The sequence below is a fragment of the Aulostomus chinensis genome, chromosome 8 (genome assembly GCF_037954235.1).
Source record: "Aulostomus chinensis isolate RoL2024-O1b breed Wild chromosome 8, RoL_Achi_v1.0, whole genome shotgun sequence".
In the NCBI taxonomy this organism is placed as follows: domain Eukaryota; kingdom Metazoa; phylum Chordata; class Actinopteri; order Syngnathiformes; family Aulostomidae; genus Aulostomus; species Aulostomus chinensis.
Genome location: NC_141327.1, coordinates 21,409,600 through 21,436,205, shown reverse-complemented (window position 1 = coordinate 21,436,205; position 26,606 = coordinate 21,409,600). Strand labels below are relative to the sequence as shown.

Below are 26,606 nucleotides of genomic sequence, written 5' to 3'. Positions count from 1 at the left end.
ATTTTTGGGGGGAAATGGAGGTCACGCATTGGAGAAGAAGAAGAAAAAAGGATAAGAATAACAAATGAAAGCTCTGAATGTATTGCTTGAATTCTATCTCACTTTTGTTCCCCATGTCCTTTATATCAGGCTTGAATTAGAAAAAAAAAAAAACTTTGAAAAAAAACAGGTGACATCAAACACATGTTCTCACTGTCCATTCTTCATTATAAATAAAAAAAAATGTTATGTGTGTGTGTGTGTGTGTGTGTGTGTGTGGGGGGTAGGGGGGGTATGCAGGGTGGTCGTGCATACACATCATTTATACAGCCGGCCCTAAGTCTTTAAGCTCAACATACACAAGCAGAACTGCAGTCTTGGCAGAGATGACAGTGTGTTAAATGTGTGATGAATATAGAAGTAAAAGGATGACATGGGCGAGTTGCCTGTATAAAACCTGATATGACTGGCGAGCATTTTTTACTCTTATGACTAAGCCTTTCCAGAGATGATCCCTTCCAACACCTTTAGAGAGCACAAATCTTAAAGATCTTGGAAACGTGCTCTTGAAAGTAAACGGGAAATATGTTTGTATAGCACATTTTTCCAAGTAAACAAGAACAAAAAGGGGCAAATAAGCCATTTCTCCACTCCATGAAAGACACGGTTAAACCCAGACATTATTTTTCTTTCTTTTTTTTTGAGGAGGAGGGTGCAACTACCTTTTGGTACTCCAATAATCAAAGCAAGAGCGGTGGCATACTCAGCTTGAGTGAAGTGCAAAGCGCTAAAAGGGTTCTGATTAAAAGCTCCACTTCAGGAAATGAGAAGCAATCTCAGCTGCTCTGACAAAGCTAATTGTAAGTTCAGTTGGCATTTGCATGGATGAGGGAGATGACGTCTCAATGCATTTGATGCGCAGCGGTGCCTCTCAAAACTAAGGATGCAACTCTCAGGCACCTGCAGACACCAACGTTAAGTAGTGACAGAGTAGGTAGGAAGTCACGTAATGTTCATGCAGCGTAAATTACAAGGTGCCATTTTCAGTTTCAGTGCTTCACCAGGAAGGAAGTTATGATCTCATATAATCCTAACAAATGAAATTATTTCCTCCTCAAGTCATCCTGGGACTGAGTGTAAGAAGAAGAGAATAGAGCGCATATGTACAGAGGTGATTATCAGAAAAGATCTTCCATGACAACAACTGTGTGTTCGATACTAAAGCTAAAACTGAAGCTGCTAAAAAAGTTGTGGGATCAATAGCAATTTCTCTGACAGAAAGAATCCTTTTTTTTTATGTGGCTATTGGGTAATCTTTGTGCGGTTAAGATACCATGTAATTGAATTGTTGATTAAAAAAGAAAATCTCTGCAATCTAGCGGCATAATAAGCTTCCCTATGAGGAGGTCATCATTTCCTCTATGGTCAAAAGCCACAGAAACGGCTGTGTTTTGGGGCGTTTATTATATTTGACTTGTTGTCTTGAGTAAAAATCACCCGCTAAATTTTGACGCTGTATCCTGATGACAGTTTTTTTTGTTTTGTTTTTTTAAATGTTGAAACTAAATCTTTGCTTTTCTAAATACGTGTGCTTGACACAACGACCTCCATCTTTCGCCAACCAGAATATTCAGTTCATCCTTGAGTTCCGGCGGATGTTTGTTCCAAATTTGAACACCTCAGCCTCACGGCCGTCGCTGGCGTGACAGGGTCCATTTTGCTAGCAAGGTTGTGACAAAATTCAAGATACTATTTTTACATTGAATTGGATGGGAAATATAAATGCATGCGCTCATAACTGGCACAAAGATCAAATCAAGTTTTATTTGCTTCGCTCACCCCAATTTGAAACGGTCCAGTGAAATAATCCAAGTTGGCCTGAATGAAGCCGATGTTTTCCAGGCTGAGCTCAGCGCTACGGCTCTGCGCCCGGATCAAAGACTCCTCTTTATTCTCTATCAGGATGACCTGGAAAAACATGAAAACAAAACAGCAACAAAAAAGGCAGTTACATTTGTGCATGATTGCTCCATTTTCTGGTGACCTGGCATGAGCTATAACAAACTTACACTCGACTGTTTTTAATGTCACTAAATCATTAACTGAATCCGGTAAGAAGAAATTAATTAAAATGAAAACTAGCGAAATTACAACAAGGTAGCATGTTTTGATTAGAGTGGAAAATCAAATCAAGTTATTCAACACAAAGCGGCACCATTAATTATAATGTGGCATGAGATAACTAATAATCAGCTCGTGTGTTCATTATTTCTTTATAATTAATAACTGTCACGTCTGCAGTGTGCACATACACGTTACCTGGCAATCAGGGAGAGCGTGAGCCAAAACAATCCCTACGTGGCCCTGTAGGCACAAAGATGAGGGGAAAACAGAAGTTCAAAACAGAAAAACAGCACGTATGAGAAAGAGGGTCAATGGATATGAATGCCCTTTTCAGCAACTCGACCTTTTACCCGAGCGACACCCCACCCCTGCACTATCCCAACATTTTCATAAGTATAATCACAAGAACGTCAGCAGTTAACAACAAAATTTAAAATGTAGATTCAAATGTATGAAGTAGATAAAAATACAATTGCTAATGGAGCAGCAGCAGCGGCGGCGGCGGCGGCAGCCTTATACAGCCGTGGTCAGGTATTGTCATTAATTTGCATGCAGAGCTGGACTGATGGATGGAAACATTTACCGTTCCGCTGCAGAAATCCACAATGGTGCATCCCGGCCTGGCTAGCTCTGTCACCATGGCAACCAAGTTATTCAGCTGTTGCCTCTTCCTGTCTGCACGGATATTTGACATTTTCCCTGCAAAAAACAAAACAAAACAAAAAAACAAACAAACCACAAGCTCTCAATTCATCTGAGCACATCATGGAAAGCAACATTTTTGTTTTCTAACATATTAATTTGAAAGCTCCAAAAAAAAAACTGCATCATAGAAAGAAGCTATCAAACAGAAATCGATTTTGTTTTATGGCTACAAAAAGGCGTTTTTGTAGCCTGGTTGATTCCAATAAATATCGAGATGCGTAACAAACACCTCAACTTTAACCAAAAAGATGTCAGAATGCTTGTTAAACAATCCCACAACACATTTTTCATTATCCTAATGTCTTCCTTTCCGTGGCTGTCAGTAAGCAAACGGTTCTTCCCCTAACTGCTCGAATTCTGATTTACAACCAGTCATTTAAGGTAATGGTTATAGCACGCAGATGAAAAGGCCTCTAGTCTCTCACGAGCAGGTTTTCAGCCATTTGCCAACCGGGGAGTGCAAACAATTTTTCAAGATCATCACAAGCAAGCCTCCAGGCCAGAATTGAGAGTCCTGCTGCTGTGCGTACTCCATTAACTGAAACCACAATTCAGCCTCCTGCATCATCCACCCGTGTTCTAGCGTGCCACATCGGCAGCGTGTCATTGATGAACTGTGCCCGTGCCATATCAGGTGCATAAATCTAGAGTGATGAGTGTTTCATTTACCTCTGATTCATTGCTTAAATATTATTATTATAGCTTCTGCCGAGCAGGTTATGCTTTCTGAGCAATTTGTCAGTCTGCCTGTTGCCAGGATTATTAAAAAAAAAAAATCAATCAAGGATTGAAAGATGCAATGTCAAACTGAAGCACCTGAGAAGTAAATCTCAAAGTTTTGATTAATCTTTGATGATGTAAAAGTGTTTTAAGCGTATAAAAGCCAAAGAGCAGACAATTAAAACCAAAGATACGCAGTCTAACATGTAAAATAAATGTCATGTGGTTTAAATAGTTTTTCTAAGTCTAAAAAGTACCAAGAACACAGATTTTTTTTGGACAACATCCAGCCTTGGGTCTTGTGTTGAATGTTACTACAATTCCATGAATATTGAAACAGGCGAGCAAAGATGGTAGAGACCTTTTATTCAGGCAAGCAGGAACTAGCAAATGTCATCTTGGCTGTTGTGCCGATCACTGTTGTCAGGAAAGAACAATAAAAGGGAGGGACGCATTTAAATCCGGAGAAACCATAAAAGAACATTGGTAAGACTCAGTTCTTCATTTGGATGAGTAATTATCATTATCTGCGCAGGCTCGGGAGAAGTCAAACCGTTCAGACCTCTTAATACATCTGACCACGTTTAAATTTGTATTGTACAGTCACGCAGAAGTAGAGAAGGTGAACTGAGACACCAGTGGGGAGAAATGAATCTATCCGTAAATAAGCTGCAGTGCATTTTTAGAAAGAGTGAGCGGACCCTCAGCGTGGAGCCCATCGACTGTGATCGGAGTACAGGGTCACAGTCAACCGCGAAGCTGTGGGAGGAAGACGGAGCAGCCGGGAAAACCAGGGTGATGGACGCACCCCAGCAGGTTGGTGAGAGAACTTCTGTTGAACACTTCGGAGGCAGGAGGTTTCACTCAACCCAAACCTATTATGAAGTGAATCTTAGGGTATTCAGCTCAATACCACAACCACTCAACATATCATTGTTTTATGCATCAAAGGCAATCATGCACAAGGGGACGAAGCGAAGGCATCTAGGACTCAGGTCTGGAGTGTGCGGTGAGCAAGGCTGGTTATTGTGAACTTGTAACACCATATGAGCGCATCTTTGCTTTATATGCAATTTCATCCTGCAAATCTGCAAATAATTTGCTTTGCATATGATGAGAACATTAATTAAAAGCTGTAAATATTTGCTTCAGGCAGAAAAATGTGACGGGTCACTCTCTCGCTCTCTTACACACACACACACACACACACACACACACACACACACACAGTGTATTACATAGATTTTGTATTCCGTCTTCCTACGATTGACATCCAGTGTTTCTACACAAACAAGATGCGTTTGATGAAAGGCCACCACCTAGCCAGAGTTCAAACCCACAAGTAACAGAGGAGCGAGTGTGTTAGCGGTGGAGCACAGCTCACCTAGTCAACCTCTCTTTGTTTACAATTTCATTTTTTAATGTCCCTTCAGCGAAAAAGAGGAACTGCGAGAGAGAGAGGTCTTTAAAGTTCACAACCTGTATCAATGTAATTGCTCAAAGTGTGTGTCATACAGACGACAGGTCAAAAAAGCCACCAACTACAAAATAAAGGAGAAAAAAAGAAAAAGGGAGAACACTGGGAGAATACAGAATCTTTTCATAAATGTTTAATGACAAATAACACAGTGGCATCGCTAGATTAGCTAGAAAAACGAGGGTGGAAATCAATTTGATGCAGCTGCAATGTCTCCTGCAGTAATGTGCTGTAATTTCTGTTCCTGTATGAAGACACCATAGAAGGGAGGAGATTTATCAATGTCAAGCTCGAGGTCACCCCGTCTGACTGAAACTCAACTAGAAAAGCACTCAGAGAGCTAAGCCCTTTGAAAAAGGTACATGAAATATTCTATATTATGAACAGAATAAAGATGTCTAGAAATGAGTCAGGTATTTCCTCATACTCAGCGTATGACAAACTAATAGTCGCTGTCATCCAACCAGGCTCACATGATCCTCTACCAGGGACACTGTTGTCAGGTGGACATTAAGAGAACGTCCTCACTCCATCATTATTCACAACACACAAGGATGAAGTGCTCCGGTGGTTGTTTTTGTTTTTTTGATTTTAAATTTGGTTTGGAGCCACGTTTGTCTTCTGGAATTGAACCAAGTATGTATAAAAGCGCACCTTAACACTCATTAAATTAGATATCGATGACTCAAAGATCTAGATGTGTGTATTCCTGTACTTGCACTCACGCATTCACTTTCAATTGAAGATTTAACCAACAGCACTGGAAGATATACAGTATTATTTTAAATAAATGTTCGAAGAAATGTTATTTGCGTGCTGAAAAGTTGTTATACATCTCTCCTGAGGGGATGGGTCACCGGGTGGCAAAACACTCAAATAAAATAATTTCTCCATTCATGGTAGAGTGAGGACGACCTTTATTTCTATCAAGGTTACTGGCTGGCTGCTACACAAATCTGTCTTTACAGATGAAATGTAATTACTCTCATGTTCCAGCAAACATTTCCTGGACCTCTGAATGTATTCTGCTGACATGTTCCCCTGGTAGGATTCTGGTGGGCTCAGGTGTTCTCTTTTGACACACGCTTACTTTTTCATCCCCACAGGCCGATGTAAAAGCAGAATACGTTGATGTTCATGACGGTTGTGAAGAAGGGAACAGGCACCGTCCCACCATGCCACTGAACCGCTGGTACACACAGCCAGACATGACAAAGTAATGTTTGATGTTTGAAAGCTGTTTTTTTTTTTTTTTCCTTCCATCAGGCTGCTTGAGGTTGCATTGACGTGTCTCCTGCTGCGGCTGCATCATCTGGGAAGACTGAGGATCCATTAGCCTGTGTGTCCTCTAGTGCTGCTGGCAGTGAGCCCTGATTGCCCACGTTTCCCCGATGCTGCAGAACTGCCCTGGGCCTTATCAACCAGGTCCATCGCACAGATTAGAATGTAAACACACCACTGAGACGCAGGGGGCCTCTGTGCCCTGCAGGATCCGACAGCTACCGTCTCCCAGAGGACATGATGGTGCGCCGAGGAGACAGTGCTGCTTGACGATTCAAGCTAAGCTCGTGTTGAAGTTGTGAATACTTGGACTGAATCAGCTCGATGTCAAGGTTGTTTTTGTTCTTGATACTCTTTTGTTGAAAGTTAAAATGCAAGCTCATTGTATTTACAAACCACTCGTGCATCCCCTTCTTTTTCAATAAAGCAAGTTCCACCTCTTGTGTTGGAGCCTGTTACTTCAAGAGAAGCTTCTTCTGTGGATTATTTGCAGCCTCAGAGTTATTCAGCTCCAGAACTGTCTGGGAAGTACAGTTCAACCTTCAACAGTTTCTGGCTCACGTTACATGTTTTGCTGCCACAGAAAAAAATCTATTCTTTACAGGTGGAAAGCGTCTCCAGACTTTTTGGCCTTGTCTAGACCGTGTCATCTGTCAACCAGCGAGAGTGGGGTGTCACAAGATGTCATGTTAGCAGACAGCCTGCCTGGAGAGGCGGTCTTAAAAATACTAATGTTACCGGTGAGAAGAATAAATTACTTCCAAGAATTTGGTGTGTGTGTGTGTGTGTGTGTGTGTGTGTGTGTGTGTGTATGCATCTGCAAAAAAACAAACAAAACTATGATGAAAGGATAAATATAGCACTTTATTCATGTGACGTAGAGGTTATAAACTTGACGGCTATTAAATGGTGTATTTCTGAATTCTTGTATTTCGTTCAGTGCCCCTCATCTTCAAACCAAGGCACAAAAGAAAAGACTCAAAACGAGGATTCATCTTACAAATATCCTCTTAATTCAGGCCAATGTCATTAAACACTTACAGTACACCAGTAGAGAATGTTTTTGGAAAGCTGTTCTCGTAAGATTTCAATAAACGTGAAAGAGAAACTGAGGGTTACTCTGAAGAGCGCCAAATTTTACAAGAACTTTGATGCCCTCTTCCTCTGTGAGAAATGTCGTGGGGCTCGGCCGCTACTTTCCTGCGGACAGACAGAAACTCCTCCACTGAGGTAATGAACCCTTGATAGAATATGAATTGAGTTAGTTTGATATGTTTAAAGTATCCTAGACCTAACCTTTGTATTGATAGTTGTACAAATCGGAATTGTAACTTTTTTTTTTTATGAATTTCAAGGATGATTATTGAATTGAATTCAATCCATTGTGAAATATTTGGCATGAAAGGGGACAAAGATGCTTTCAACGTACGAGTAGTGAAAAAATAAAATCGCAACAATTTTGAAACATTTATGAGAATTTATTAATAGGTATGTTAACAGGTCATGGCAATCATTACTCAACCTTGGAAGTAATCTTTCTATGATAAAGGACTATTTCTTTCTGAAATACTCTTTCTGGGAACAGTCAAAAAACATGCTAGAAGACAGTTAAAGTTATTTTTATGTTGCTTTTTTAAAAAAATGGTATCTAAGCGGCTGGATTTGTGTATATTTTCGCATCTTGAGCTTTTTTATAAAGACCCAGTTAATATGAGCAGTGATGCTGGCTCAGATATCTAGAACGCAGATATGTCTGAAGATGAAAACGTTCCCATATTAAACCACAACCTGGGGCTCCTACCCTTTTTTGGCGATATGCAGTTGTCTTACGCCTTTGTCTTCTTTGATTCTAATTACGACTAAAGGCTGCAAATGAATCAGCGTGCAGCAGTTTTCTTTCTTTGTGAATGCTGCAATCACTGATCCGAAAAGAAGGAGCACATTGTTCATAGCTGGAGAAAGACTTTCTGTTGGCAAACTTGTACAGTCTTCTCATAATTAGACTTCACAAGTGCCTCGCTGGCATTTGGAAATGAACATGGACCAGCGCAGCGCATTTACATTGAACTGTATGTTCTTCATTATAGAAATCTGTGCACCAAATGGCAAGGAAGTGAACTCTGGCACATCTCTGCACAGTAGATGGTAATCAATAACTGGTGAAAACTCTAAACCCGTAGTATTTTTCCAAGCGTTCTGAATATTGTGAGAACCACCGGGGAAATACTGCAACAAGACACAACGTTGCTTAAAATTGTACTGCGAGGTATCTTGAGAAGGTATTGGGGAACGCAGTCAATAAGCAGTAACTACATATAATCTTGTTGGGCCAGCCAGAAGCCAGAAAAAAAAAAGAAAAAAAAGAAACACATTCTCTGACGGCTTCCTGTTGAGAAATTAGAAAAAAGAAAACAGTTGCTTTCACGGCTACAGACACTGAGGCTCTTCCGTGTATTTGCGTTAAGACGGCGGTGACAAGAAAAATGAGCAATAATGAAGACAAACAGAACAGGAATAAACTTCCCATTGTGCATCCCTCAGCAGCTTTGGAATGTCTGTCAAAACATGACCAGACGGAGCTGTAGGCGAGAGGTCTGCATAATTACAAGACTCCCATGGCTGCTCATACAGGTCACAGCACATTCCCCACACCACGGCGTCGCCAATCCACACTCTACCCAACCGAGATATCAATTTTACTCTTAAATACGTCCCACCACATACGGAAAGAGAACTGTGCCACGATATTTAAATGAATTATCAATTCTGGTAGGGCTGAAATTATTTAGTGAACGATCAGTTAGGTTTGTGTGTGAGGATTCCACCAACCGGATCTTGAAAAAATTCAATATTTGCTTGTTTTTCTTAAAAATGATACAGAATGAATGAGTTGAATCTAGTTGTAACAGTAACAGTCATTTGTTCAAAACATTCCATGTCAAATGAGGACGAAAAAATAGGAAAACATACTGAAAATAAAAATTTCCCAAACGTAAGTATTCTGGGTTTAAATTCCCATGGAAATTCGTTTGGAAACTAACAATTATTCATGAATTCAGGAGCACAAAGGTCTTACAACTTTTCAAGCTTTGAACTAATTAGAAGTTAGAAGTTGTCGAGTTTTGCGAAACGCCCTGTGACCACCTTAAGAAGACATCTATTACAATACTTTACAGACCTTAAGCTTTCTGCAAACTTATATCTTATACAATGAACAGATGATCACAAGAAAAAACAAACAAATGCATATCAGAATATGTATTTTTTCTAGATAATCTGGACGTTTTGGGAGTTGTAATACACCGGCACAGTGAACTCAACACAGCATCTCTAAAACTTCATCATATTTCAACATAATTTGGCCTTTCTGTGATATTCCATGCAGTCTATTAGCCAACGTGCAGCAGGCAGCAGGACCTTCATCCTTTTGACTACCATTCAGTGCGTAGGCTTCATAGTGTCTAGCATTTATGTCTCCTCAGTCCTGTTCACCATGCTGTTTGAAGTGGGTGTAACAAAAAAAAAACCCTACACTCCTCTGCTTTTACTGTGAAGGATTTTAGGATCCATTAAGTTAGTCAAGTTGGACGTGTTACTGGTGGAGGAAAAAAAATGGTGTGTGCTCATATGACAGAACCACACCGACCAGAACATTTACGGCTCAGCTCAGGAAGCCGCACCCCCCCCCCCCCCCCCCCCCAAGAAGACGCAACGATAAACCACGTTCTCAACAGTGCATCGGACGTTGCTCGGTCTGCGGACTAAAATGGGCGGAACACTTTACTTTAACTTGGCTTCCATGATTTAAAAAAAAAAGGACTTTTCCAGTTGCAGTAATTTGCAGGACTGAAATGCCACCTTGTCCTCTACAGGTCGACACATCTAGATTTTTGTTGAGCTGGTTGTACCAGTGTATAAATCATGACTTTTTTGAAATTGTGCACCCGCGCAGGAGATGGATTATTTTAGTGAAGATGATATTCTTGATAACAGACATAAACACATTTGTGGGCACGTTTTGAGAGAAATGTGATCCCTGAGCAGACGGAAACTTACTAAACTGCAAAAGTAAAAATATCGTATTTCGTGTATTTCTAATAAAAACATGAATGGACATTTCAGGAAATACTGGAACTTTTAATTCCAACTTTTCCTGTGGTTATGTCTCCTGTAAATTTTGTCTCTTCAAACTAAGTAGTTTGGTTTTATTCAGTGCGCACTCTTCCCCCTCTAGCCTTGCTGGCTGCACTCTGTCAGAGCTGTCAGAGTCAGGGAGTAAGTAGCATAGTGCTGGCATCTTTGGAAGACAGTGTCAACATTTTTTGGCCTGCCACCTTTGTAAAATCTTCCAGCCGGTGTGGCTTTTAGCCTCAGCCTCACAGTGCCAACTCAAGAATAAATAAAGGCTGGCTGGACTGCAGCCAGTTGGTCTCTCTACTCCTCCTAGTTTTCTTTCAGAAACATTTATGGTTGGGTTGTCAAAGTGAGGGCCCCTCTGTTGAGGAACATAAAGGGATTCTCCCTTCAACCCTGCATTTTTAAGCTTACACTGTCACTGTAGAAGCTAACTTGCAGTATTTGTAAGTTTCCAGAAAAATACTCCCGAAAGCCAGGTTTTCTGTTTTGCATATTTTCATTTCAGCAATAGAAAGTCTACACTCGGTCCCAATACTGTATGTATCCGATATAAATGTCTTGGAACTGTGAGGATATTCTTAAGTGGGAAAATGGGACAGGAATCGAGGGACACATTGGCCACAAACATGTGCCCTTTGGATAATTAGGACAGGAATTAGATGAAACAATATTCCTATCACTCTCGAGTTCTTACAATTTCTCTTAAACATGGCCAAGTTTCTCTGGTTTCACTTCCAACAAATACTTATCAACTGATGTCATTAATATGCTAAGGAATGCTGACCTTTAAACAACCAAATATGTCAGCTATTTAGACAAATCTCTTGGGGCCGGGAGAAGGAATAAAAGCACGTAAAAGGAATGGCGACGTGAGATTTATGTGTGATGTTAAATGATCTGCAGATGCAGAAAAAGACAAAATGCCCGCACGCACGCGGGCGCGCGCACACACACACACACACAAACACACCCCGTCTTGCACGTATACACAATGACAACTCACCCCTAGCAGTGTAAGGCAACTCCATGAGGGTGTAAAAACATGGAGAGGAAAAAAAACAGAAAGAGATACCATCGAAAAGATGTAGAAGTCAGACAACACGCATGCCACAGTCCATACACAAACCTCTTTGGATCTAAATGAAATGTGGGAACTCGGGTGGTGGTGGTGGTGGGGGGGGGGGGGGGGGGTCTCTCTGCATGAATAGAAGCACATTTCATGAAACTAAATATGACACATCCTCTATTATATCCCTGTCTCCATACAGACAATAAGACTTGCACCTTTGTTGGAACAAAACAAGGAATTCCAATTGTATCCCTCATCATGGATCGGAAGAGCCGTCCAAAGTTGTGCGTGTGTGTGTGTGTGTGTGGCATATTTTATGTCAGAGCAAGGCTTTGATGGCTTACAAATTAGGGTGAAACGTGAAACGGCTTAAAAAAAAAAGTTTAAAAAAAAGGGGGTTACAAAGAAGAAGGATGGTGGAAGAAAGTACACCACAGTGAGAGGGGAAATAAACAGAAGTAAATAAAAAATAAACGAGAAATGAGGGAAGAAAACTAACAAGAAGTGAAGTGAACTTGTACAACATTTCTGAACATTTTTATTCCAAATACAGTATTAATTAGTCTTCTTGGTTCTTATTTTTGACTGAGTTGTTTATGTGGGGAAACCAGTCCCAGCATCTTATTCATTAGTGTGAATGAATGGAAGGTTATGAGTGCTAAATGTACCTGAATATCCATTCTACCTCTAAACAGACTGTTATCTATTGTTTACTATGGATACAAACACAATATATTACTTACTTTCTTAAATTCAAAGTATAATACTTTATTGTGTAGTATATTGTTTATATTACCTCAGCCGTGGCGGTAATGTGATCAACACTAAAAACTTACTGACAGATTTGGATGCTGGTGTTTTGTTGTTGTTGTTAAATAGGTAATATTCTAGGAGAAGCTGAGAAACTTCTGGAAGAGATCAGGATCAAAGTGGAGAAACTGGATCCTGAAGATCTCTGGCAGTTTGGAAGACAGATTTTGAACCAATGTTGAAGCGACTATGTTCATATTCTCTATTTACGCAGCCTCCTTGGTGAAGGTATGGGCTATCTGAGGTCTTTCAGTTTGTACTGAATTATATTTAGTTATTATTTGAACATCCATCCATCCATCGTCATCTTCCGCTTATTCCTACACATTAAGGGTCGCGGGGGGGCTGGAGCCTATCCCAGCGTCAACGGGCGAGAGGCAGGGTCCACCCTGGACAGGTCACCAGTCCATCATAGACAGACGAACAACCATTCACACTCACATTCATACCTACGGTCAATTTAGAGTATCCAATCAGCCTAGTCCCCAATTGCATGTCTTTGGACGGTGGGAGGAAGCCGGAGTACCCGGAGAGAACCCACGCAGACACGGGGAGAACATGCTCCACAAACTCCACACAGAAAGATCCCGTGCCCGAGCCGGGACTCGAACCCGGAACCTTCTTGCTGTGAGGCCACAGTGCTGACCACTGCACCACCGTGCAGCCCTTATTTGAACATATACATTGCATTTATTGTAAACAATAGCCATTAAATGGTGTATGTATGTATGTATATATATATATATATATATATATATATATATATATATATATATATATATATTATAATTGGGGACTAGGCTGATTGAATATATATATATATAAAAATAAATGCCAAAGCCAGAACATGCCTCATCTAAAATTTATTTAAAAAATGTATTTACCATTTATCTGTGAATAAAATTTGAAAATTGACATCCACAACAGATTAATTACCTCATTTATCTATTTGACCACAGCTGTGGAAACATCATCTCCACATTCCAGATATATTCTAGTCGTCAAAGTATGTTAAACAGCCCGAATTCTCGGTGTTTAAAAAAAAAAAAAAAACCTTTAGAAAATAGACATAGTTCTACATTCTCCTCAGGGCTGAAAACACTAATCACTAATTAATTACAAGTCTAGAGAAATGGCGTAAGAAACTCGGAGTAATCCAAAACCCCCTGAAAGCTGGCTGAGGGTTAGGTAAATTGTCTCTCAGCTCCGCACTCACACTGCATTGCCTCACCAGAGATTATTCAACAAAACAAAATTAAGGAGACAAATGAATATTCATGATACGTCATTTGCGGGGAGCTCATCACGGAGGCAGCCAGTGGCTCTGCATTTCAATGGGCACAACGCAAACATCACTGCAAACAGCGGAGCTCTGTGCTAAACCTCCAGGGAGTGGAGATGTGTTTGAACTTGAATTGTAGAAATAAAGTGCCAATTATCCCTCTAATTGGGAGTAACAAAGCTGTGCTCGGTCCCAAGTTTACTGCGTATCTTTCAATCTCCAATTTAAAGACCCTTATGAGTTAAATTAATTGAGAATGAGTGGAGTGATTTGGGAGTCACAGCCATCTGTGTGGAGTTATAAGCTCCTGGGAATGAGCTGTTAAGTAAATGCAGACACACAGTACAAACACATCCTGCTCCATAACCACGTTTTGAAATCACATCTATGTTTGTGTTAACATATGCTATACTGAAAGGAAAAAGTATTTGATTTCTAGTTTTAATAACAGGCAATCCACCTTTAATACACATGCGCTGTCAGCTTTGCATTAAGAAGTTAAGGACTCACTGAAGCCAAAAATCGGAATTTATATTTACATTAACCACTCGGATCCAAACTAACAATGAAAAAAAAAGCCGCATAAACATTCATGGAGGAGATGAAAGCTAATACGCCCCTAACGAGTCAATTGCGGTTTTGAAGTGAAGGCTTGACAACTGTTGGCTGGATTGTGGTGACATGAGGCACGAACATTGAAGTCCCACACAGGAGAGTGAGGCACTAATAACTTTGGGGATCCCTTGACTAACACCACCATATGGCCTCAAATTTGCATCATGAAAAAAGCAACTTTGATTTCAGACCTGCAGAGCTAATCGAGTTCCTATCAGCTTCATGTGTACTTTAGTGATCATTAGCAAATATGCACATGCGGCATGCAGAACTAAAATGGTTAACATGGTAAACAAAATACTTGCCAAACCTTCAGTACGAGGGCTGATGTTTGCTAACATGGTAACACGCCAGCATGAGCAATTGGCTCAGAGCAGCATTGCCGTCTCTGAGTCTCACGTAGGCTCGGATGAGTGTTTGCTTTGCTTCCAGAAATCTAAAAATCTGCTGCCTTGCTTCAAGGACGCGTGACAGGGACTTCTCGGTTCAGTTCACTTTTTTATGTCCGATGGGAAACTTAAATTGCAGAGACGGTGACCAAAATTAAAAACCATATTACAAAACACTGAAACTGCTTCCTGAACACAGATACAGAGAGCACAGGAGCACACCAACTATAGCGGATGCTACGGTGCTACATGTGCATCGTTGTGAAAGGTTATGGGAGCAACATTTATTTTTTTGGTTTTGTTTTGCAGGACAGAATGATGTCTAAGGTCTAACGGTCACATCTGCTCTTGAAGAACCGTTGCAATTTCAAGGAATTGGCGCACAAAACTAAGATACTTGGATCCCGCTAGGGATGAATTTGTCCGAACATTTCATATCGCAGTAACAGTCATCAAAAGCACATCTTTTATAAACAGAATGTATGAAATAAATGTGCACAAAGTACTGAAACATACAGGGGTGGCATGGTGGTGCAGTGGTTAGCACTGTCGCCTCACAGCAAGAAGGTTCCGGGTTTACTGGATACTAAATTGACCGTAGGTGTGACTGGTGAGTGTGAGTGAGTGTGAATGGTTGTCTGTCTCTATGTGTTGGCCCTGCGATGGACTGGCGACTTGAACTCACTGCCTTCGATCAACAGTTTTTTGTATTGACACAAATGTCCACTGGGAATTAAGGATGGAATTATTAGATTTCAGTGGTTAAAGGTCATTGTATATCTCTGTCACACCTGGTGTGGAAAAAAATGTTGATTTGGACTGAAATAATTATATTTTGGTGGTTAAAGGGGAGCAGCGGCACGGTGGTGCAGTGGTCAGCACTGTCACCTCACAGCAAGAAGGTTTAGGGTTTGAGCCCCGGCTCCAGCACAGGATCTTTCTGTGTAAGTCTGCATGTTCTCCCTGTTCCTGCGTGGGTTCTCTCTGGTACTCCAGCTTCCTCCCACAGTCCAAAGACATCAAGAGGGGACGAGGCTGATTGATACTCTAAATTGACCGTAGGTGTGACTGTGAGTGTGAGTGGTTGTCTGTCTCTATGTGTTGGCCCTGTGATGGACTGGGGACCCGTCCAGGGTGAACGCCACCTCTTGCCCGAAAGCTGCTGGGATAGGCTCCAGCCCCCCTGCGATCCTTAACAGGATAAGCGGTAGAAAATGGATGGACTGAAACATACATCACAAAACGTAAAATTAACAGCACTTCGTGCTTTTAGGTTTACATAAACACTGTTGTCAGGAAGATGATTCCTTTTGAAGAAACTGTCTTCAGACAAGTTTTCCTCTGAAGCAGCACTCCAAGTGTGTATTATTTTCATAAAAGCACTTTTGAGAGCACAATTCAGACATAGTTGAAATGTACACAATTTTAAAAAATGGCCTTCGTTGTCACATTGAAACACTGCAGGACGAGAGAATTGCTACTTTTTGAAAAACATCTTTCTGTTATATCCTTCGTACCGTCAAGAATCAACAGTGAAATAAAAGCCTGCGTCTGCTGCCGCTGTTCCCCTCCTCACTGTCAGCCACATCAGCACCAGCAGGCACAGGTGCACCAAGTCTGCTGGGACAAACCATCAGATTGTGACCCAAATCTACAAAGTTACTGACCCGTTTCTTCCGTATCTGCTTTGTGCCTGAACTATCTCTTTGGTCACTAACTTACAGCAGTGTAAGTGGAACAGAAGGCTGCTGCTCCAAACTCGTGGCTCAGACTGAGGCACTCGCGTCTCGTTCCCTCCTACGGAACATCTCGCTTACCGTGACACTTCTCTTTACGGAGATTGATGACGTTTATAAAGATAAACTCACAATAAAGGTGAGTTGCAACAAGGTAAGTTGGACTTTGTGAAGCGCTAATTACTCGCAAAAGCTGAGAATTATCCCCACCATTGTTGTCATAATTTTAGCTGAGCGGAGCGTGAAGCTTGAAGTAAGGCTTTTTTTCTGTTAAAAACTTGTCTGTCCAGACAGTCGCAAGAATTGTTGGCAGTTTTGTGGGTGAAGGGAGGCTTTCAAACTGGTTTAACACTTTTACGTCAGCCCAAGCGTTAAATACCCAGCACTAATGCAGAGTTGTTGACCTGGACATGAGGGCCAGTTGGACCCTTTCACTCTGAGGACAGATGTTACTGTGTCTCCTAGGCAGAGGAAGTAGCACAAATACTTTTCACTGATTATACATGAAATAAAACCCTATGTGAACTATAACGCCCTGCCAGACATGAATGAAGAGTGAAGAATATTGTTTGGTGAATAAGTGGGAAGATTAAATCACAACCATGCTCCTTTATTTAAAGTTAACAAAGCTCAGGTGCAGGTTCAGCCAAAAGATATTGTACCGAGTCCTTTGGGTGCAGAGTCAATATCTGGAGAGGGAAAATAAATTCATAAATCATGACTTGATTCAAATGCAGCTAATTACCTATCATCCAGGTCCAATTGCACTATGACAATACCCGCTAGGGGAAATCATATCCATTTCGTTCAGCTAAATCTAATAAATAGCTGATAAATCACTGCAGTCGTGTACAGTTAACATCTTTAAATACAAAAGCAGAGAATACAAACACAGGGACACCAAATGTAAGGAATGGGACAGAGTTCCACGCAATATCAGAATGCTTTTGCGCTTTATGAAATAGTTTCATGACAGACGTTTAATTACTCATCAGACACGTGCACGGTGTGGGAAAAAAAAGGCAAAACTCTGAAGAATCCTGGGCCAAGAATTCTAGTCCAGTTCACATTTCTGTTCGTGTTTAACATGGAATGGCAAGTCTCAGATCAGCTGCAGCAACAGTGCTTCAAAAGCTGTTTAAGGTTGTCCTTGAGATGCTGTGACACCACTTGACACTGCAATGGCTGGCGGAAAGACGTTACAGGTGCAGTGGCATTTCACATGTGAATAATTTGTCCTTTTGTAGTTGTTGTTGTTTTTTTTTTTAACTGTGCAAAGAAGCTGACATTTGACAGTTTGCTTTCACGCTTGATTTTGTGACGTTGAGATCTTGAGAGAAATCGTTATGTGATTGTGTCCAAACTACAAAGGGTCTGCATTTCCTATTTGTTACTTCAGTTGTGCAAAATACTTTCGTGTAATGTAAAATGACTGCAATACAGTAAAGCGTATAGTACATACCAAGCAGTATTTTCACTTTAAGATGGATGCCAATTTCCTATGATTTTAATTTCCAGCCATACCAGCCATTAGACCCCCCCCCCCCCCACACACACACACACGCACACACACACACACACACGCACACATACATACACAGATCAATTACAAATTTGGTAGGGATGTAATGAAAAGTGGTCGGCACATATATGAATACAACTCCAAAAGTAGGGTCTTGATTTCAAAATAAATGAGTTAAACCTTCAGCCCAAACTCTTAAGGCTAGAGGAGAAATAAGAGTTGCAGCGGTGAAAAGCACACACAGAACAAACGGTGATATTAAAATGGTGTAACACAGTGTGCCCAATAGAGAGCGCTCTGCATTGTTTAGTTCACCATTTTATTTTGGTCTTTATTTTCATGGTTATGTACAAAATTGGTGCACAGCGAACATAGAAAGTGTCTGTTTTTTAAGTCCAGCCCAAGAATACACTGTATCAGTAGCAAATATAGATAATAAGCAGTTTTTCTGCTCTCAAGTTGGTATCGGGCTCCAAAGTCCCCTATCAGTGTGCCCTCGTCTGTAAAATCTCAATCACATCTCCTCACACACACTTTAAGCACAGCGATGGAGACAAATGGAGCCAGTTTAACTCCAGGAGTTCAACTTCTGTCATACTGGTGTCACAGAGATAAAGGCAAGGGAAACTCATCTGCTTGTACAATGCCAACCCTGGAGGACCTGATAGTAGCATGTCTCAACGATGACAACTATGCGGTTTCCTCCGAGCCCTCCCTCTTTTTCCCTGATGGCCTTGTTCACCCCTCACACCTTGCCTTGTTTTTCACAGATAACTGTTGTCTCTCCTCAAGCTGTCTCATCCTTATCTCAATCTCACACTGTCACACACTCCATCATTCCAGGCCGCTTCATCTGCTACCATCCCTTCTTCCCTCGATTAAGTCAAGCGTAGGAGACAAGACATTGGCTGCTGTATACAACGGCCCCTTCACTCACTGTGTTGTTTATCTATCTACAGACAGCCCTCTGCATGTTTAGCACAGCGGTCCTCTGCACAAGTGGGCTTGAAGCTAAACAGTTTTTCACAGAGGTCCCTTTGTTCTCCTATGACCTGTGCATACTGGACCTGAGCAGCAGTGTGTCAGACCTGCTACATTGGTTCTGTCCGTAGCAAATACATGAAGTAAAGCCATCTGGCCCATCCTCGGCAACATGATATCTCTAGAAAACCTCGAAGGAATTGCTGCAAATTTGGCTCAACTCTCCACTGGGATGCAAGGATGAAGTCAAAGATTTTGGGGGTCAAAGGTCACAGTCAGGCGACAGTAAAACCTCGAGGGAATTTCTCTAAATATGCTACCAACATGCACTGGGAGTCAAGGATGACCTGGAAAAAAAAAAGATTGGTGGGGAAAAAGTCAAAGGTCAAGGTCACTGTGAGAGGCTGACCTTGAGGAGGCCTACAGTTGTGATACTGTGTTTCTAGAGGTTCATGATTGGATCATCTTTCTCTTGTTATGTAGATGCTGAAGTAGCAAGAGTACCTTCTGTTGTCTGAGAGAAATAAAAGGGACAGTGGGGCTGAGTGATACAGCCAATAAGACAAACTCACACCTGATTTCCTGTGTTGATGATTTTTTTTTTTTATGTGAAACGCCACTAAATCTAGAATGTCCTTCCACTGAGGCCCTTTCATTTCTTATACTATGAAGGATGCTAATGGTAATCCTGCTTCCTAGCATGTGTTTTGGGTCTAACACCATTTTGCTCAGCTCACAGCGCCACACACTTTTCTTATTCAGCTGCGTGCCTCTGATTAAAGATGGGAAAAAAAAAACATTCCTGCCTTTGGACAAACTGAACTGGCACCAGATGAGAGTGCCTTTTTTTATTTGGGAACTATTAGCATGTGCTGCCATGCTGTCTATTATTGTTTGTTTCTATTTTTAGATCCAGCAAACAAGCAGAACTTTGGAGTTTATATTAAACAACTACAAGTTTAAAGTGCTAAATCTGAGCTTTACGGGTATGCGGATGTATTCGGGTCAACAGTGTTTGGCGATTAAGGACAAGAAAAAGCGCAGAAAATAAACAAAACTATCCACACACTCAAGTGTAAATGCACACACATGGAAAAAAAAAAGAAGCCAGCAGGTAAATGATGAAATGAGGCAGCTTTCTGTGTGCTGGACTAGTTTTGTAGGTAGGGAAATATTTATGCATAAGTAAGGGGGAAAAGCTGAAATTTTCCCTGTAGTACTGGATGTGTATGCGCAGCCATTTGTGTAAACTGTGGGAAGAGATAGATGGGAAAGCCCACGCACTGGGCCGAGGACAAATCGTCTGCCTTTCGTCTCTGCTCCTGTTTAATTACACAGGAGTGAAACACAGCTTCTACCTACCGACCGAGGCAACGCTGCACACGGAGATACCAACAGCGCCGTTTATCATGCAGAGTACCGAGAAAGTGGGGCAACTAAAATATATTCTTGCTCTCAATACAGGGAAATTTAACTCCGTCTGGATGCCAGGGGGATTTTAGGATGGAACCAGATGATCGAGTTGTACTGAAAAGAAAAATAAATACAAAAAAACAAAACAATGAAATTGTACATGAAATGAACCCATGAATACCAGGTTTAAGTGCTTTCAGGTGGTGCCCCAATTTCCAATTTTAGGAGTAGGCAGTAAGGAAGCACAAGGTATGATGGAGCTCATTCTAGGTGCAATGTTCTTGGTGCAAGCTGACGAAGTCATGGGTGAAATCTACAAATCTCAGAAATTCAGAAAAGCAACTGAAAACAGAACCCAACTTGCCAAGGTATGTAGAAAGTAAAAAAAAAAAGGGGGGGAACATTTGCTATTTATGCTGTTTCGTTTTCATTTGTTCTTGGATAGAACTTGAATCTGAAGGCAGGGTAGAAATGAAGCTGGCAAGTTTGCATTCATTTGTGTTCGTTAGATTCAAATTTATACTGTGGTTCGCTAATAGGTGAGTTGCAAGACTTGGCACGAACACTGAACCCGTGGTACCGTGTTTACGGTTTCCTGTTGATGAAATGCTGTTTGGATTTCATTTTGCACCATGTGCTTTAATAATTGGAGGAAATAAAACACGCAAATAACGTCTGCCTCGCACAATTTTCCGGAAAACGAATGAAAGCAGAAACAAACGATAAAATGATGACAAATCATTTAAGTATTCATATTCATTGTATAGGACCTTATTTATCAACCCCCTCTTTTAACAATAAAATCATAACCCCTGAGCTGGAAAAAAAATCCCCAACACATACACACCATTAGGACCTACACATACACACCATTAGGACCGACACATACACACCATTAGGACCGACACATACACACCATTAGGACCGACACATACACACCATTAGGACCGACACATACACACCATTAGGACTGACACACACACACACCATTAGGACCAACATATTTATCAAACTAATAAGAAACACAATGCAGGCGGTAGCTTCACCAGCGTCAGCTAGGCAACCACCGACAGCCTTTCCACTTGCCTTTTAGATCCTCTTGTTACCGCGATCTGTATCCACCGAAACCCATGCACACTATTACGCTGCACATAACTTGTTAGTGTATGTTTCTATGCAAATATGAGTCTGGTCACAACACGCCGTAAACACACAAAAAGTGAGCACGTTAGAATTCTTCAAAAGGGGGCATATTACTCTCATCTCCAGCTGTATATTTGTATTTTGGGGCACAGTGAAGCTTTGTATGCTTCACAGTCCAAAACAATCCTCATTTACTGGCCCTTTATGCAGTTCATCATGTGTGTAAAGCCATTGTAGCTCCACTAAAACCCAACTTTCCTCCGATTGGTTGATTTCCAGGCGACCAGCGAGGGGTCAGCATCCCTGTAAGGCACGGGCGTGCTGCCGTTCTCGGATCATGTGACCGTCTAAAGCTCAAGCAGATTAGACTGCACAAAATGTACGTCTTTATTTGAAACTATAGCCGCATTAGATCTGAACGTCTGACACTGCAGCGTTTAATATATGACAGAAATTAAGGAACCACATAAAAAGGTCCCTTTAAAGGGCCCTGGGGCTGAGGAGGAAGCTGTGCCAATGTCAGAGGCTAATATTTATGTTTTGGGGGCTGACAAGGTGCTGCTGAAATTTACAATGACGCTTGAGCATGGGGAGAGCTTTATGCAAATATTTATGCACATTCCTCTCTCTTGGTACATCTACAACATCAACAGTATTTGTTTTGACTTTGACTAAGTATTAAGGTGAAAGACAGCAGGAGCAGATAAGAGCCATGTACAAGCATACTGATCCAGAGGCGAGGATGGTAAAATGATGACAGATTTTGATGCAGACGGGAGGAGGCGACAATGGAGGAATTGAAGAACGAGCAAAGAGAAACAATCCAAAACAAAACAAAATTTAAAAAAAGAGAATTGAGACTTCTGAGACTATACCTTCAGTGGGGTTGATAGCTTCTGCTAAGCTGTCCCAGGGGAGGGTCCACGCAGGGCAAGGATGAGGCGAGAAGACTGCCTCGATGCCATTTTCCTAAGGGACACGCACCAATAAATGTTACCATGGAAACCCCGAAAGAGCTTTGAGGTTCTGCAGTCCAAAGGATTGTAATGAAGCAATTTACCTTGTTCACACTGATCTAAAGCTAAAGCTGAGAGGACAAATGTATCACCAGCTCAGTAGATCACACAACACATCCACTTTGGAGAGGGACCAGAGGAGCCATCTTCCACCATTACAAGACTGATTGAACTACAAGCACATTAGCACTGGCCTACAAAGACAAGAGGCTGGTCAAGTAGAGTCACTCGTGCTGAAAACAATCACAAATATATTTGACCTTGTCTTAAACTGTTAGAAAGTGAGTGACCTTGTGGAGATACTTGATTTGTGATTCCTGAAGTTTCAAGAGAGACAAAAAGTTTTACACTAATTACTTATTAAAGTTTGTGTGCTGGATTTATTTTCAGAGCTGAGTGCTGATATATATACACATAAACTACTTTAGTTATCCGTGTCTTGACTCTGATCCAGTTTAACTTCGTCTTGATACGCCACATGTTGTGAGAATTTTTTTTTTTTTAAATGCTACAATGTTTAACACTCGTCCTGTTATCTTACCGAAGCTGGCAAGCAGACAGAAGAGACAGCATGTGCCTTCCATCGTAAATACTTCCAAAACATGTTGCATAAAATCAAATCTGATTGACATCTGTTTCAGTAAAGCCACAGAGTCACATTGTGAAGCTGCATAAAGGAGGACAGCACTTGGTCACCCTGCTGCAGATAAAAGACTTAAACCAAGTCCAGGACAAAGCTGTGTGTCTGCAGTAATAATCTGTCCAAATAGCATTTGCAACACAAGCTTCTGCAGCCACAAATTTCACACGACTCTATTTTACTTCTATTTAAAAGAAGATTCTGTCTCGTATCAGCCCGTGAAGTAAAACAATGGCAGTGTTTCAACACTGCATCTTTCCTTCTCTGTGCTCTGACATCTGGAGGAGTCAGTTCCATATATAGTGTTTGTGTATATTTTTTTAAGAAGATTCTTTATCTATGATATTTCCGATTTCATTCTATTTCTATTTGCAGTTTGTTTATAAGTCAGCCTGTTTTCCTACATTTTCCTGTACGATTGTATTCATTGCATGAGTTTTATAGTTTTTTTTGTTGGTATTTTTTTTTCATTTTTTTCTGTGTCATGATATGGATTCTACTTGTCTTTTCCAATGTTCTCCTTGAACATGATTTTATGTTTTTATTACATATTTTTAAAGTTCTACTCAATTTGTTTTAAAGCACTTTGACGTGTAATTGGATGAAAAATGCTACCAAAAAAAAAAAAAATCTAGCTTTTTTTTTTTAATGATTATATCCTGGGGTTTTTTTGCTGCTGTAGTGTGTCAGCATCTCCGTTGTATGACAGTTTATTTCAACTTACAGAGAAAGGGTTTAATTCCTGTTTCCTGGAGTTTGAATTGTAGTTTTATGGCCACCATTTCATTTACATCTGCATCAAAGATTTAGCCTCTGCAGATGATTGCTCGGGCAGTTTTACTGGCATGCATCAGTGAGTGTTAACTGAAGTGAGGAAGAGGTAGGTAGTGTGTCCTGAGCCTTTTATATTGTGGCGAGTATGGGGGAGCCTGGTGCCTCTGGTTAGCGTCAGTGAAGGATCATGTGTCAGACGGCAGACCTCTCGGTCTCAATGTATTTGCCTTGGGACGCGCACGTTCATCTATGAAGACGTATGCATGCGCACACACGCGCACAGGCACCTTGGCCACGATAACGCAGCAGCTGCTCTGCAGACATGATGGTGGCGACACACAGCCATCCTTCTAATCCCTCTAGTCCAAGTAAGAATGGTGGCCATTGTGTGTGTGTGAGTGTGCAAACATTCCTCACGATGTTAATGTCTGATTTCAATCTCCCATGAAAACTGTCATTTATGCACATCTATGCCTCACTAAATTTCATCCGTCAACATAGCACATATAAGACACATCCCATCCTGACCACCCAGCTCCTCGGCTCAGCCTCCCCTATCTCTCTCTCTCTCTCCAATTCTCCCTCTCTTTACTGCTGCTTTCTCCTCTTCCTCTCACTTAATGTCATGTTGTTATAGACACTTAGCCAGCAGGAAATCGCAGAAATATCTTTGCTGAGAGTGCAGGGCACCAAGGCCAACAGAACAGTGTGAAAACTCAGTAGAGGGAGGTTAGTGAGGTCTGAGGAGTCTCCTTTTGAACAGCTGTGCCTTCTTATCTCCTGCTGAAAAAGCTATTCCAAAGAAATGCCGCAAGGATAATATTCAGTGAGCGATGGGGCAATGACAGCTGTAAATATGTCTGACTTTTTATGTGCATTGATCCTGAGGGATGTGCATTTTCACATTATGGACACATTATGTTAGTGCGTGTATATCTTCTATCATCACACAATACCTTTTTCAGTTATTACTGGAAAATGACTTTGTCTGGCTCTAAGACTTTGTTTTCTTTTGGAATGGGTTGTTTTTATTACATCTAAAATAAGGATAAGATGAATCTGCATTGTTTGCACAGTTATATATGGCAAAAAGATGTACTGGGAAAAGAAAAATCTGCTTTTTATAATGCTCCAAGGGCAGTGAACTGTTCACATAAACACAATATATCAAGTCTGTTACGTAAGCTCAATTTTTTTGCCGAAACACCATGATTGATAAATACGGCGTTGTACAAGCAACCTCGACAAAGAGAAGACAAACAAAGGCAAGCACCCTCAAACCCTCAAAGAGTCTCTTGAAATGTTAATTGACTGACTGAAAGCACTTCATGTTAAGCACTTGCTGAAAGACAAAAAAATGTACTACAATTAACAAAGTCTGCCAAACCTTAGAAAGGCACAGTCAGCAAAAATGGAGAAATTCAATTCCCTGACTAATGGTTAACAACCAGGTGGAGCCTCCCGACCCCCTCCACTGGCGGTAGAAAGGAACTGAACTTGTTAATGCGCCTATCATCAATATTATTCATGATATGACAACGTATAATCTCTGAGGTGTCGTTCAGAGTGATGAGCCCACAGAGAATTATCCCCCAATCACTCCCCTAGACTGTTAAGAACAATAAAGGAGCAACAGTTTGTTGTTTACTTGTTCAGCCTGCAAATAACTGCTTTAGTTACATCTTAACACTCTGAGTGTCATTTCCACCCAACGTCCCCTTCGTGCTTGGCACTGAGTGACTAACACAGTTAGCGGCGAAATATTTCCTCGAGAATGAATAGGAACTGAACACAGAGTGAAAGGAAAGTGAATAATGGACTTCATATTCAGCGGGTGGACGGAGACATAACTTCAAATGACTGATAATGCTGCTCCAGATCAGTTGGATGTGTAAATAAGCAACTGCTCCCTAAATTGCCGCCTCAGCATAAAAGGTCAGTCTTCTACAGGGTCCCAGAGTGGCTAAAAACAAATCTGTTAATGCAGTTTCTGATTTACCATCAGGTTAAAGCAAATATGTCAAGAGACCACAGACAGAAATTAGAGAAAAGGGTTTGTTTACTTTAAGTTTAGTCATTGTAGGACGGGGGCCACCGACGAAGGGCGGATTTGTGGTCATCTCCTGTTCTTCCTGCTCCTCTTGGCTGTGTGGGTCATGCTGCGCTGGGGGCTCTGGGAGGCTGGATGGAAGAGCTGCAGGGATGAAGAGAGTTATCCCACAGGCCTTGGCAGCCCGAAGGACGCCAGGTACCTCCTGAACTCGGCTGTACCAACGCAGGAGGTGGGGGAGCTGGCACAGAGTGCTGGCAGCGTGGGGCTGGAGGGAACGCTGACAGTGAAAGAGAGACGAATCAAAATGAGATACAGGCCTGCAGGACTCATCAGATGACCTCCAACAGAGGTTCTGCCAGTATTCACTCATCATACTGTACAAACAAGGGGCCAGCCAAGAACAAAACACACATCCAAACAGCTCTGGCAGGTGGGGAAGATAAAGACACAGACAGAAACATGATCAGAGAAACGGTGTCAGGGTATGTGACTGTGTGTTGGAGAAAGAGGGGGAGAGAGAGGGATGCGGGGAGGAGAGGGAGAGGGGGCACCCTGCAGTACGATGAGATGGTGGAGGAGAAGTTCAGTCATTGCTCTGTGTGTGTGTGTGTGTGTGTGTGTGTGTGTGTGTGTGTGTGTCGTGGACAGTGATGGCCGTTAAGAGGAGACACGCTAGGCTGAGTGTGAAACTGGAAACCACTGGAGCACAGCTGACTACTAAGAGCCTCATTGTGGGAAGT

General features: G+C 41.5%; 1 protein-coding gene across 3 annotated transcripts in view; it reads right to left on the bottom strand.

Moving 5' to 3' along the window:
- Positions 1–26,606, bottom strand: part of gstcd (glutathione S-transferase, C-terminal domain containing) — a 44,475-nt gene that overhangs the window by 13,399 nt on the left and 4,470 nt on the right. For all 3 annotated transcript variants that reach the window (XM_086210228.1, XM_086210229.1, XM_086210230.1), the window contains exons 4-8: positions 25,877–26,143; positions 22,259–22,352; positions 2,687–2,802; positions 2,299–2,343; positions 1,819–1,947 (exon numbers count right to left, since the gene is read on the bottom strand). In XM_086210228.1, the coding sequence (XP_086066354.1) occupies positions 1,819–1,947; positions 2,299–2,343; positions 2,687–2,802; positions 22,259–22,352; positions 25,877–26,143 (651 nt within the window). The remainder of the gene's footprint in view (positions 1–1,818; positions 1,948–2,298; positions 2,344–2,686; positions 2,803–22,258; positions 22,353–25,876; positions 26,144–26,606) is intronic.